This window comes from Ciconia boyciana, chromosome 3 (genome assembly GCF_034638445.1).
Source record: "Ciconia boyciana chromosome 3, ASM3463844v1, whole genome shotgun sequence".
NCBI lineage: Eukaryota > Metazoa > Chordata > Aves > Ciconiiformes > Ciconiidae > Ciconia > Ciconia boyciana.
The window spans coordinates 128,295,275-128,309,192 of NC_132936.1; the positions used below are offsets into that span (position 1 = coordinate 128,295,275).

The 13,918-nt window shown below is 39.3% G+C and overlaps 1 protein-coding gene across 1 annotated transcript in view; it reads right to left on the minus strand.

Annotated features, from left to right (window-relative positions):
• CFAP61 (cilia and flagella associated protein 61) overlaps positions 1–13,918 on the minus strand; it is a 113,243-nt gene that overhangs the window by 36,964 nt on the left and 62,361 nt on the right. The window contains exons 18-19 of the mRNA XM_072857652.1: positions 5,101–5,199; positions 845–1,013 (exon numbers count right to left, since the gene is read on the minus strand). Coding sequence (XP_072713753.1) covers positions 845–1,013; positions 5,101–5,199 — 268 coding nt within the window. The remainder of the gene's footprint in view (positions 1–844; positions 1,014–5,100; positions 5,200–13,918) is intronic.

A 13,918-nucleotide genomic window follows, 5' to 3' on the forward strand; every position in this document is an offset into this window, starting at 1 on the left:
GCTCCACAAATCTGTTGCACACGTGCGGTCCAGATTTCACTAGGGGGCTGAACATACCTCACATTCATGTTTGTAACTGATGGTGAACAGCACTGGAAAAACCGGTAGACACATGCTCAGTTTGATCTCCTGATTTTAAAGGCAAAATACCTTGCTCATGATTCTTCTCCAAAACCCATCAGTAAGGCAAAATCACTGCAGGCAAGGAGGCTATACAAACTACGGCCATTTGGTTTACGTAGTTTGAAGGCCACGTGATGATACACAAGAAAGAACGAACCCTGCCTGGGATGCCTGAGTCGAAGCTGAGCCTGTAGGGCTGGAGATGAGCTTGATTCCACATTTCACATGTAACTAAGTGTCTGCTTCAGTCTCACTGGAAACTTAACTGTCTGCTACGATAACATACAGCACCACGTACGTGCCTACGCATGGTCATCATGTGAGATGAGTAATTAATTTGATAAGGCATTCTCTCCATTGCCAAAACTAGGTCAAATGGTGTTAGACCAGCTGGAGTTAAGTCTCCTGTGGCTGGGGCCACATGTCATTTGGGCCTACTCTTCAGCAGGTTCAATGGTCATGGTGGCAAAAATACAGGCAGCTTTGCTTAATATCTGATACTGAGCAATGACATTGCTGGCAGAAAATTTTGTAAAACCTCTTATCTCCTCCAAATTCTATAGCCACATTGAAACAGCACAACCTGCTACACGGAAGGGCTGCAAACTTTCTGGTTATACACTTGCTAAGGACTACTCTACTGCTTTGCTAATCAGAGAAACACTATTCACTGTAAAAACTGCATATATTATTATGCTTTTCACTCTGCACACAATCTTACCTGGTATTTCTGTCCTGTACAGAGAACAAGGTAGTCATATGGTACTTTTTTCTCCTTGGAAACAACTACATATTTGGCAGCGCGATTTATGCCAGTCATTTTACCAACCACAACGTTAACCCAGGAACAAAGTGACATCTGTGCATAATCTTCATCATTAAAACAGTGGCTGTGAAGAAAGAATATCTGTAAGTGACATTTCAGCAGCTGACAGCAGGCATTAATTAGACATCTGGTGAGTTAGCCGCAGTCCCCTAGTGGTTCAAGCCTGTTCTCTCGCTGTGAGTTTACGGCCGTCTATAGTAAAAGATTAGTCATTATGAAATACTCGGTTACAAATTGACAACTTTCTGCTAAAACCAAACAATCCCTCCCAGCATTGGGCCATACAACCACATAATTTAAAAACAAAGTCAGAAATATATGCTTTACTCTGCTTTTTCTTTGCAGGCTGATGCGAGGAGGAGACTTTTGCACCTGCAAAGAAAATATTTTAACCGTCTAGTTCTTTCTCCTGTACAAGACTCCTTTATTAAGGTTTTTTCCACTTTTGCTTCATTTGGTATTCAACTTCACCAGTAGTGGCTACGGTGAGACACAACTGCCGTGAAGGCACTGTTGGCACTTTAACATCCCTGTTCCAAAGTATTAGTCTGAGAAGTTTAAAAATAAATAGGAAGCTGGGAAAACAGTTGACAGAGCTAGAAGTACAAGGCAGAGATCTCAAATTTTCTCCTGGTGACCCCTTTCCAAATGAACTTTTCCAAAATACAAGAAGGAAAAATTCTGAAAACAGACTAAACAGACCCCCTACCCCCAAATTTTCAAAAGTCTCTAAGATGCAACTGAATTCCTCTGCAAGATGAACTGAATATTAAGGGAATAAAGGAAAAATTATCACATAGGCTATCCAAAAGAAAACAAAAATAGCACGAGAGAGAGAGAGAGAGAGAGAGAGAGTGCAGATGTGAAAAACATTAATCTTCACTAATTTGTAACTGAACAACAATTTTTTCTTAATGGAAATGAGGAAGCAACTTTTATAATGTCAAAGCAATTACCTTCAGTGCTAGGTAACAAACATATAAAGGTTTGTCTGTTTAAGAAGCAGAGCCTTGTTCCATATAGTAGTTACGGTTTCCAGGGCTTTTTGTCCCTGAACATCTTATGGACTAAGTGTTGTCCAAATGAGATACCTCAATAAAAATCTGATTTTCAGGGTGTGTATGGTGCGCACATTCTGAGCACCATGCTCTGGCAGTGTTAATTCAATATCAGTACGAAAAAACTACGGAACCTAAAATCACTTGTTGAGTTTGAAAATCTCAGGCAAGGTTTACTTTTGCAGCTCTTAACTTTCAGCGGTGTTACAGCCTGTTTTCAATCTAAAGTATCATATATATCCCTACGTATGATGGAAGTATCAAAGATCTAGAAGCTGCTATTTAAAAAGCCAATTTTGAAGCAAAATCTGAATGGAACAAAACCCCTTTTAATGCCTCAGTAATGAAAATTAAAATTATTTCCAAAGGTCTTTTATGACTCAGAGTATGCCCCCACCCTGCCCAACAAAGAAAATACCAGGATACTTATTTATTATTGCATTTATACTACCCTCTCTGCTTAATAGGCTTCTGGAAAGACAAGGATTCCTGAAGATAAAATACCTCAATACAGACATACAATAGACAGATCATTATAAAATGCATGGAGGACCAGAGAGAGAACGTTTTCAACGAGGTCCGTTATGACTCTTGAACACCACTGAGTCTTGCAATAGCCCATTATGAAAACACACTGCGTGTTGCTGGCCATTCTGCGAATCCAGCTAGACTCAACTCTATACCTTCCTGATACTGAAAACTTAAACCAGGCAAAATTCTGTTAAATTAGGTTCTTTCAGTAGAATTGAAGATTAATGCTAATCCCAAACCCATTTATAGCTTTGTAGTGGGATGAACCCACAGGATCTAGTGAAAAAGAATGCAACAGGTTTTAAACAAGCAAAAAAGATGAATGGCTGGTGTTACACAGCTGTCTGGTTTATGAGATCAGAGTGACATAGCAAGAAGATGGAACTTGCACATCTTGTGTGAAAGGAAGCTGAGTCTCACCCCTGCTAGCACGTCATGCCTATGAGACAAGGTGGGAATGGCCAGTAAAGAAATCCTGGGCTTCACACAGGCTGTGATCTGAAGTTACTGCAGAAAAAATATTCCATCTACCAAAAAAAGCTCATGGCCACTCAGAGGCTCAAGAACTTTACTTTCTATTGATACTGAGTGATGAAAAATATTCCACTTTCTTCCACAGGACTAAATGTAATGTGATTAAAGAGAAGGGGACTCAGCTCATGTTCAAGGCATTTGATGCCTTTATATTATACCAGTGACTGCAGCAGAGAATGCCAGAGAGAGACTCGGCACTAACAGCTGTTATTTTGCCATTAGTACCAGAATATACATTCTAAAACACATTAATTGTTGTTACTGAGTTCCCAAAATTGTCATACATGATGCCACAGAAACAAATAAAGTTGCTTTCATGACCCGAAGAATTTTAAGACTGAATCACCAGGCTTTCTGAGGTGCTCTGCATCCTCTGTACTCACAAATACCAGAGGCAAATAAATAAGGGAAGAAAACCACTGACAATTCTAAACTGTAATCATGCAGAAATCTATAAATAAAATGGACATCAAGGACAGATGAGGGTTTTCAAAAGCACCTTTATAATTGAGGTGCACAGCTCCCAGGAGACTGACACTCCAAAATCACAGGGATGCTTTCAAAAATCATACCCTGCAGAGTTCAATTTTCACTCTTAATCTGCTTTCAAATTTTAGCAGCTAATTCTGGTGAGGTAGCTACGAACTGCAACTTTCCATCAGGAAGGATGTTTTGTTATTACAACTCTTTTTTCAGTATACTTAGGAGAAAGAGTACATGCATTTATGTGAGCATATAATCCCTTCATTTACTAGATTTGTACTTAAACACCCCCCTTGCTACAATAAAAAAATTAATTCAGGTAACTACTTATAAAAATTCCTTGACAAGGCAAAATTCGAAATGAGATAGGGTGGTTTTAAACAGGTTCACATCACACCATTTTCATGTCTTTGTAGAGATTTTTAAGGTTCAGCAAGCAGACACTGAGTTGTTTTGTCGTTTAAAGAGCTGGCCCTTCAGTGCATTGCCACTTACCAAGTAAAAGATTTGGTAAAAAACAATGTGCAGGTTCCAAAGAGTCACACGCCAAATCTAAATACATTATACTAAGTTCATTCCCCAGCTATTCAAAATAATGGATTCATTTTAATTCTATGCTTCTCAACATCCACAACAATCATGTTCCTGTCTACAGGAAGGATTCCTGTAGTCACTATTCCAAAATAAATTTTTTAAAAAATCAAAACAAATATACTACATTTAAGTGAGAATTACATACTGTGAATTTTAATGAGGTAAGATTTTAGCCTACTAAATGGAAGATATTTTACTTGTCGGCAAACAAGAAAACTCGTGAAATGTTTGACCGCTCCCTAGACACAAGCGTAGCTATCTTTCGCAATCTCCCCTTCAGCTGTTTTGCACCTGACCCATGGCTCTGCCAGCCCAGGGGAGGCAAGTGTAAGGGACAGCACTCTGGCTGGGACTGGAGATAGACTTCCATAGTCCGGTGGCCGGCACACAAATAGTTCACAAGCAGCAGAACTGATGCAGTACAGTTCTTCCAAAGTTATCAACAGCAATAATCCTAAACTTCCCTCCATACACTCAGCAAAATTCCCACTATCATCTGTGGGGCCTGCATCTCACCACGTGGCTGCTATAAGCAGATCACTGGTCACATTGCTAATATTAATTCTTATACATTCTTTCATTCAGCATTATTTGGAACAAACCTCATGGAAGTTAAAAACTAAATAATATTTAAAAAGCAAGGATACATCTTTTGTGATTTTTCTTTAACCTGGAAATCTAAACAAACTAAAAAGTCTTGGAAAGCAGAGACCAGTGTCCTGGTATAATACAATGGATTGCTGTCCTGAATTTACTGCTTTAGCAATATTTCCCTAGTAATTATTAAATTCAACTCATTTCACAGGTGAATGCATGTTGTATAGGCAGATTGGATTATTTTGAGGCTATCTGTCTATGTATCTATCTAAAATTTAGGACAAGTTCACAAAGAATTACAAAGTGTTATGTTTTCCTTTGAAGCTATGGAAGTGTTCAGATATTAAGTCAAACCTGTTAATCAAAAATCTTCTATGTTTGGAGCCCAGTAGGTCTTTTCCTGGAAGGCCATGAATTGAAATCAAGGTCAGATTGTTGAACTTCAGATGTGGACTGTGGAAAGAAAAACAAAATGCTGCAGTTCAGCCAGTGGAAGTTTGCTGAGGCTCCGTTTGGTACAAGCGTAACGTGAGTGCATTTCAACGTATGGTTATACAGTGTTTACAGCTTAGCTTCCCAGTCCATCACCGGGACTTTCGAGCTGTACAGCACCCAGCACAATATTGTCTCAGTCCTGACAGAGATATTTAAACGCTATCACGTAACTAACAAGCTCCGTTCTCAAGACCTTATGGCAGGACTTACCTTCCACGGCTACAAAAGGTATTGAGAGACCACCCAGTCTTTGCTCAAACACCTTTGCTGTTCATAGCTCACCTTCTGTAAGTTGCAGGAAAGGAAAAAGAATTCTGACAACTGGTAATTTGTCTGCTTCCTGCCAACAGGTCTACTGAAATTAGGAGGGCATATCAAAGGAACAGCACAGATTTTAATGCCATATTCAGGAGGATACAGAAAGTAACTCCTTTACACAGGCCAGGTACAAAGTGTTTGTCATTTTGCTAAGATGCATGTGTCTTTGGACACAGAAAGAAGAACACTTTCCACCGTAGTTTCATTAACACCAGAGTGTGGGGGTGAACAAGACTGACAGTATGTTGAACTAAATGTGATCTGACATTTAGAAACAAATAAATATTATGAGTGATTAAGCCTTCTAATCTTCACGGCTTTCTGTAAGTTAAGTATGGATTGATGCAAATGGTACAAAGGAATCAGAATGTTTTTTATCAACCAATGTTAATTTGTTATTCATACATTTAAAAAATATATTCAAACAAAGTTAAAGGTCATACTTAAACCAAGGAATTTCAGGGTTATGGCTGCCCCTCTCAAAATGCATATTAATAGTTTAATTCTGGATTATGGATTATCTATGGTAAATCTCCATGCATACTCAGGCCGAGTGCAATGTAATAAATAACCTTAATGTAACAGAGTGCATATATTTATACAGATTATGGGCCTGATTCTCATTTAAATTAAGGTCACTCTGCAGAAGTGGGTGTAAATAGAATTTGCTCTTCATTTATGGCCACATTATGCTGGCTGACTGATACAAAGTGGTCTTCATGAAAATGAGAGTTAGCCCGATATATTAAGCTGAATTTGGAGTGTACAGAATGCCATCTGCACTCATGGAACACTCCTAGTGGGGTGCAAGTGTGAACAATTACAATAACTTTACACACCTAAATAGTATGAGTCCTTGGCATTTAGTTCCCATGTAATTATGAGGAAAATTACTACAACAGTACATAAACACCCTAGACATTCTCCTATCCTGCCTGACCTCATAGCAATGAAGTTCCTTTTCAGCTTAGAGCTGAAATAATCTCTGTACACGCCGCATGGCCTCTTGCCAACAGGTCTTTGTGATGGATCCACTTGACCCCTTAACCAAACTAGCAATAGGTTGGTACAGGCTCCAAAGGAGGTAAAGGCCTGAGCCGTGGCCGGGCCAAGAACTCCTCTGGTCCCGATCTGTTCCCTGAGAACCCTCAAAGGAGCCGAGTGGCACAGAAGGCATCGATGCATATGAGCTTGGAACACCGATCATGTGATTGACACGTGAATAGCAGGTGACTTTTCCAAGACCCATTTAGCAAGGAACAAAGCAAGCTGTGGGTACAAAGAGCCTCATGCATACCTTTCCTATCGCATGTCATTTGACTACGAGCCAGCCACTTTATCTATAAATATGACAGCCTAAGTGAGCCTTCTCTGAGCTCTCCCTGCTAGGCAGCATGGCTGTATAGCGGTGACCTCCCCTTGAGCTGGGACACCTCTCAAGGTTGCCCCTCGAGGCAGAGAGACCTTCTACCAATGGCAGATCCTTGGTAAGCAACCGATACCGCGCATAACCTTGTAGTACGGTAACTTTGATTTTGTCTTGGTAACTTTGATTGCATGCTGAATTGATAAATTTTGCATATATAATCCCTTAGACGTAAACCACTGCCCAAGTCTGAGACTAAGATTGCACCTAAACTCCATCAGGAGTGTGGAAAGCAAGGGGGTCTACTCTGAACCTCGTGACTCAACGGGAGGATCTTCCGTACCCGTTTTGTATTGCCAGCGTCTCTGTGAATCATTCTAACTCGAGTGCAACTCAATTTTCCTTTGTATGTTTCTTCCATGCAGTAAGTAACTGAGTGAACCTTGCCATCGAACTTTGTTAAGTCGCACTGTTACAACCTCATATTAAAACCACTTTTGCTAATACCTTTGACAGTGATTTTTTAAGCGATCAAAATCACTCATTCGGAACAGTCTCCAAATCCAGGTGCTACAATAACATTAAGTTTAAATGACATTAACAATATTTAGGATGAAAATGTTGCAAGCAAGCATCAGAAAAATGGCAGAACAAAGGTCCTAGGCAACATTAATATGCCTCTTTTGCATGATTGCACTATGATGCATTTTATTGATCTGGTCACATACTATTTTCTCTGCAGATGCCCTACCTCTATTTAGTTCATACACAGTTGTCCAGTGTTTCCACAGTCATATAGTATTTGTTCAGTTTTTCCCCATGGAGCATGAGGCTTCGGTTCAGACCTTTCACTCAGTACAATTTACTAACTGATGATTTACTTCTACCTCAGCGCTCCCATGGCATTCCCATATGCCCCACACGTTAATTCGTGTTTCCCATTCATTAACCTCGTAGGCATCAAAATGTTGATTAGTATCTCCTTAGAATACTGTGATGAAATGAGTCATATCTTTGATTCCCATTTTACATTGAGAAAAATCAAGGCACAAAAAAATTGGGCTAAAGCTATCAAAAAAGGCGTGCTGATGTTGGAGGCAGAACTGAAGAGACCCGGAGGCTGGTACCTGGCACTGCCCTGTGCTCAGAGTGCGGGCACACTGCCCTCCCGGGTCCAAGGAGCCCCAGAGCTCCGTGCACAATTTCATGCAAATAATGGTCACATTTTCAAATGGAGAGGTAAAATTCTTCTTCAGCTAAGAATCAAAATTTGTTAAATGTTTAAGCGCAGGCTGGCATTTGTGAAAATTATCAGAATCTTTAAATAAAATAAGTAAAAAACCCTAGTATCTTGTATTACAAAAGCTTGATTTCAGAACTGCAGCTGGTATGCCTAACCTTAGGACTGTAAATATATATATACGGGCACTTAAATACAAGCCTGAAAACTACAGGCAAACTGGCAGTGCTCAGCCACAGTTACTGTCAGGCACTGGCACACAGAGTTACAGGGAGATAACAGGTCTGGGTATTTTGACCAGTGACTGTTATGCACATTACCACTCTCCATATCATCCTCCCCTTTCCCCTACGTAGCATTATTATTTCTAGGCTAACAAAAGGATGGTTTATTTATTATGGCTTTTGATTCCTTACTGCTGCCTAAAAGCTCTTAATAACTGAAAAACAACAAAGGCTCTGAGAAACAGGTAGCGCATGTTAGGGGAGTGAACGTCTTACATGCTTCTAATATATATAACAATGCCCAATATGAAGTAGGGTAAAAGCAGAGGTTCCCATTTGGTCAAAAAGTCTTCAAGTTAAGAGCCTGAACCAATGCAACATTAAACAAGTGCACCTGCATTTTAGAAGCAAATAATTCCAGCAGGGATTCATGTTGCTGTGGATACAAAGGGAAGAACAGCTCAAAGATACTGGTAAAGCAGGGAGGGATTAGAGTATCTAGGGAAATAAGTAAAAGGTATTGGGTTTCATTGCACAGTTCTAGAGGACTGCTACAAAAAAAAGTCTAAACACCCTTGTCCTCGAAATAAAATAAGATTGCCAATTTACTGTGAGCATAATCAAAGGAACTAACGAAAAAGTTTTAGTATATTATTTTTTTATATCCTGGCATTTGTGAATCTGTTAGAATATTCCTTGTTAGTTTTTCTGGATTTTTTTCCTGATGTCTTGCTACCTTTTTTTTTTTTCTCTTGTGTGCGTGGTGTAATGATGGAGGCTTAGATGGTGGAAACTGCCTGAACAAATGATTTAATTAATTGTGTTCATTAAACCCCTCATTTTCACAAACAATAAAAGTCAAATCACTTTTGTTACAAAAAATAAAGTGCAGTGAAGTAGTCTACATGAACCTAAGCGTTTCAATTTATTTGAAACGAAGCATCATGCTTTTTTTAAAAATGCTTCCAGTCATTTATAAAATCTAAAATAAAAATGCATGACAGAAGATAATGCTTTATCTGGCTATCAAAACTGGTAACTGTGTGCACTGTTCTCCTGTATGCATAACCTTTAAACAATAACTTTAATATCTGGAATCATAACCTATCCAAAAGTAAAGTCCTAATTATACTGTATCCTCAGGTTTGCTGCAGCAGAGCACTTGTACAAATGGCAGCTCTAGACCGTTCTAAAAGTGGTAACAAATAGTCTGTTTTCAGAACTAGATGCTGAAAGCTTAGATGTGATAAATTCTTGAATTAATGAAACTTTGAAATCAGAGAAATCTCTGTCGTGCAACAAAAAAAGGAACCTTAAGATTTTTGTGGGGAGAAAGGAGCCCAGAATGAGAGATGATGATAAACAAAGAGTCCGAGCAGGCAATAACCTGGTGTTCAAGGCACAGAAACTCAAAGTGCCCGGGTAGAAGTCTCACTGTAAAAGGCAGATATAGACAGTAGTTCTCCTTTTCTCAAATAAGAACCATTTATCCAAAGTAGGACTTTTTTTTTTTTAAGGAAAGATCAGCACCCCACACATTTCAAGAACAAAGTCATTGGGACATGACTTGGAGAATAGACTTCTCCAAAAGGAAAAGATTTTCTAACAAATTTTCCAGCTCTACACAAAACTACAAATAGAAATGCTCAGCTTAACAAAGGTTGCTAATATTAATAACAACACAGAAAACCCCACTCATCCATATTTTCACTAAGGGATAAATATGTTACTTAGCACTACAGACTTTCTTTGAGTAATCTTCACAAGTAATGTGTTGTCATATTGCCACCATACTAAATCGCCTTTGTTTGCTTGGACAAAGCCCATTGCTTTTGCTGGCAGAGCTGTAAAAGCCTTTACCCTTCCCTCCACTTCCTCCCACTCTCTGGGCAGCTACATTTGACTCAGACAAGTAAGAATCAACACAAAATCAAGTATGAAGATATGGGAAAACATAGCAAAACTGCTTCCCTGTACGATGCTACATGATGCCATTCTAGCAGTATGAAGGCTCTGCAACTGATCCTACAACACTGGGTTATTAAGCTTTTAGTAAGAGAGTAAGTAACAGAAGCAGCAGAAAGGGTTTATTGTTTGTATCAACAATTACCAAAAGCGTCTGTTCTCAAGAACCTTATGTAAGTGCATCAATTACAGGCCTCAGAACAGGATTTCAGCTTAACTGCTGACCAACAGATGTCCATCTAGAAGTTATCCCTCTTTAATTACGAGTAAACAAAGATAAGCCAGTTCTCCATTGGATCAACCTCAGGAAAAAGTGTTAAGATTGTGAATGAATTTGCTCAATGAAAGAAGGGATAACAATAAAGTCTTTACTAGGACACTTTTCAATGCAAGGGTCAAGAAAGGGGTTTTCCACATATTCGTTTGTTCTATAAACTGCGCCCATGATGACTCTTCCTCCCAAGACCAGCAATAGACGTATCAAGAACACCACCAACTGAAATAAAAAGATACGTGAATCTAATTGTCAGTAGCTTACATTTAATTTGACTGCCACTTTTGACACCAGAGGACGGATAAGTCAGTTGCTTACTTCAGTGGGAGAATTCACATCTTTTTCTTCCCAGAACACGACTATTTCCATTCCAAGATTGGCCACAACATTGGTGAAATTCACCATCCCTTTTAATTTCAGAAAACACTCTTCTAAATTGTTCAGAACAGAGATTAAAAGGACAATGTTTGGTTCTGATTTTGATTTTTAAAAAGTTAAAGATGTAATTTCTTTAAAAACCAGAGCTGGTTTTTTTAAATGACACCTCAGCAAACTCTTTCATCATGTCCCTATAACTTCCTCCTGATATCAAAACAACATTCTTCCTTCAAAAACTTACATTTTGATGGAACACTGCTTTTTATTAAAGTACTGTTTTTTCAGAAACTTCCCACCAGGTATAGTGGTGATTAATTTTACCAGATGCTGTATTGCAAAGAGCAGCAGCCTATAAGCCCAGGCCATGAAAGCCACCACTGTCACCGCTTTTGACATCTTAGCAAGAATCCACTAAAAAGCTAAGTAATATTTACTTTGACATTTGACTAACACCCTTCCAGGATGCTGCGAGGGTTTCTCTCTCCCCAGCTGGCAGCTCTTCCTCATTGGGTCTCTCTCCAAACTTTGAACTTGATGGTTTGATTGCACACAGGACTGGGAGGCACCTCCTTGGTGCTGAAGTCTAGTGCCCACTATCATAAGACCAAAAAAACCCAAACAAAACCCAAAAACCCCCCACAAACTTTCCATAAACTTTATAAACACCTTTTTGAAGATAACCACATTTTTTTGCCCCCACTATGCCTACTGGAAGATGTTCTCTTTTCCACAGTGATAACTCTCTCTAACCTCTGGCCCATATTTGTCGGGTGCCAATTTATATCTACTTGAACTGGAAAAAGACATCAATCACAAACTCAGTCAGGGGTTTTTCATGTTTAAGATAGGCTTATTCTTCCAAAGCTTCTGTTGCCCCTGGAATTGTCACTTTACTTCCTTTTGTTCAACCAATATTTTCTGCTTCCTTCTTTGCCCTCACTAAAACCTGCGTCCCCTCTCTGACCCCAGCTCGTGTGGTGTCTCTCCCCTGTGGCGGTCAACCCTTCTTCAACACCCCGTCTCAAAAGCTGTTCCTCTCCAGTTAAATTTTGATTCTCCTGCTAGGGTAGATCAATTAGTCCTCTCACTTTTTTCCTTTAAGTGGTTAGTCCTAGATTCCCTTCCATCTTGTAATTTTAATGCTTGCCTCTCTTGTCCTCTGTGCTGGCCCTTTTCCTAGACAATATAACTAAAAACATTAGCACCTCTGACTCTGCTGCGTTTCAATTCTTTTATTAATTTCTCCTTTTTTAGGTAGCTTTACATCACGCCACGATCTTGATTTCTCCTCTGAACGCTACCAAACATGCCTTTTTCCAGTTTCTTCTTTCAAACTCCCATCCATGTCATAACTCCTTTTTCTGAAACAACTCAGCCACCCTTCTGTGGCTGTCACTGCTTTTCTCCCTTCTAACCACCTCTCATTTCCCAGCAACTGTTTTTGCTTTCCTCACCTGTGTCAACTCAGCTTTCCCTATTCTTTTTTGCACCATTCTTCTCTAGTGATTGTGGCTCTCTACTGTAATTCAGTTGAGTCTTTCTTCCTTTGTTAGACTAATTCTTTTCCACACTTTGCTTCTCAACCCATATTGACCTTTGCAATTTTACCACTAAGCTCTTCTCTCTCCCTCAACCACCTCTCGTTAAGCTTTCTTCTCAGAAGTCTCTTTGACTCTGCATCTTGCCAGTACTTGCAAGGTGTATACCAGGCTTTGAACGTGCGTATCAATTAACACATGTAACACACAAACACTGGAGTACAGCATTCAAGAGCGAACTTCTGACACAACTTAAAACTAAGTCTTAAGTATTTGCTTTGTACATATTTGCCTATTTACTCCTTTAGCGTAATAGATCACTTCAGGCTCAAACGTGAACTGCCTTAACATTCTGCACTGAGAAACACTGCGAGCATAAACTGAATTTTTGTAGCAAAGTAAAAACCAAATTATGACTCACCTGACAACCCAGCTACAGATTTCTTTGGAGGCTCTTTCAAAAACTATAGTATTCACTCAAGATCTGTGGTATTTCCAGGATCTAGCTTATTAAAATCAGCGTGGCAAAGTGCTTACAGTATGAATTGTTGTGTGACAGAACAGGAAAATCTAAAGGGCTTTTTCCTTGGCCCATACAAAATACATAGCTGCATCAGACACATCCATATAGTTACGTGGGAACATCCATAGCTACAAAGTTTACAAGATTAGCCCTACCATCCCAGATGTAAGTTGGCTTTGAATTTGACCAAATCAAAGTACCATCCAACGACTGCTTTAGTGAGAGCATTTCCTTACTAAAATTTCAATTTTCATTCCGTAAATGTTTCAGCATTTCATCCTGTTCAAAGTATAAAACAGAGCAATTATTTTTCTAGACAGAAAATGAGGGATATCTGATGATGGCCGTGGTAGTTACAGTCTCTAGCTGTTTAAATCTAATCACCTGGCAGATTCAAAATCACAGTTGAGAGACATCAACACCATTTTCCACAAATAAAGACACCATAAATTGGGCAGTAAAACTAGAGTGTGGTTGAAATTTTGCTGTTTTGTCTGCTCTTCTGTGTATGTTTCAGTGAATAACATACAGTGCAAATTCCAGCTTGTTAATAGGACATTTTTAATGTTATTGGCCAATCATCCATGCTAAAACTAAGGGGTTGGGGTTTTTTTTATGGCTGTCTACTTACCAGACCCCATTTTTCCATATTATTGCAGAGGAGATTAATATTTTGACTCCATGATGCTTCTTGGTGCAGATTTGGCAATGCTGCCTTCACAGAGATGAAAAAGTATGCAGCCTAGAAAAGCCCATGGATGTCGAAAGATACACTTCCCTTGAATTTGAAGGGCTTGAGATTTGCAGCAACATTTTTGTCCTAGCTTACGGCCAAGGACCATACATTCTCC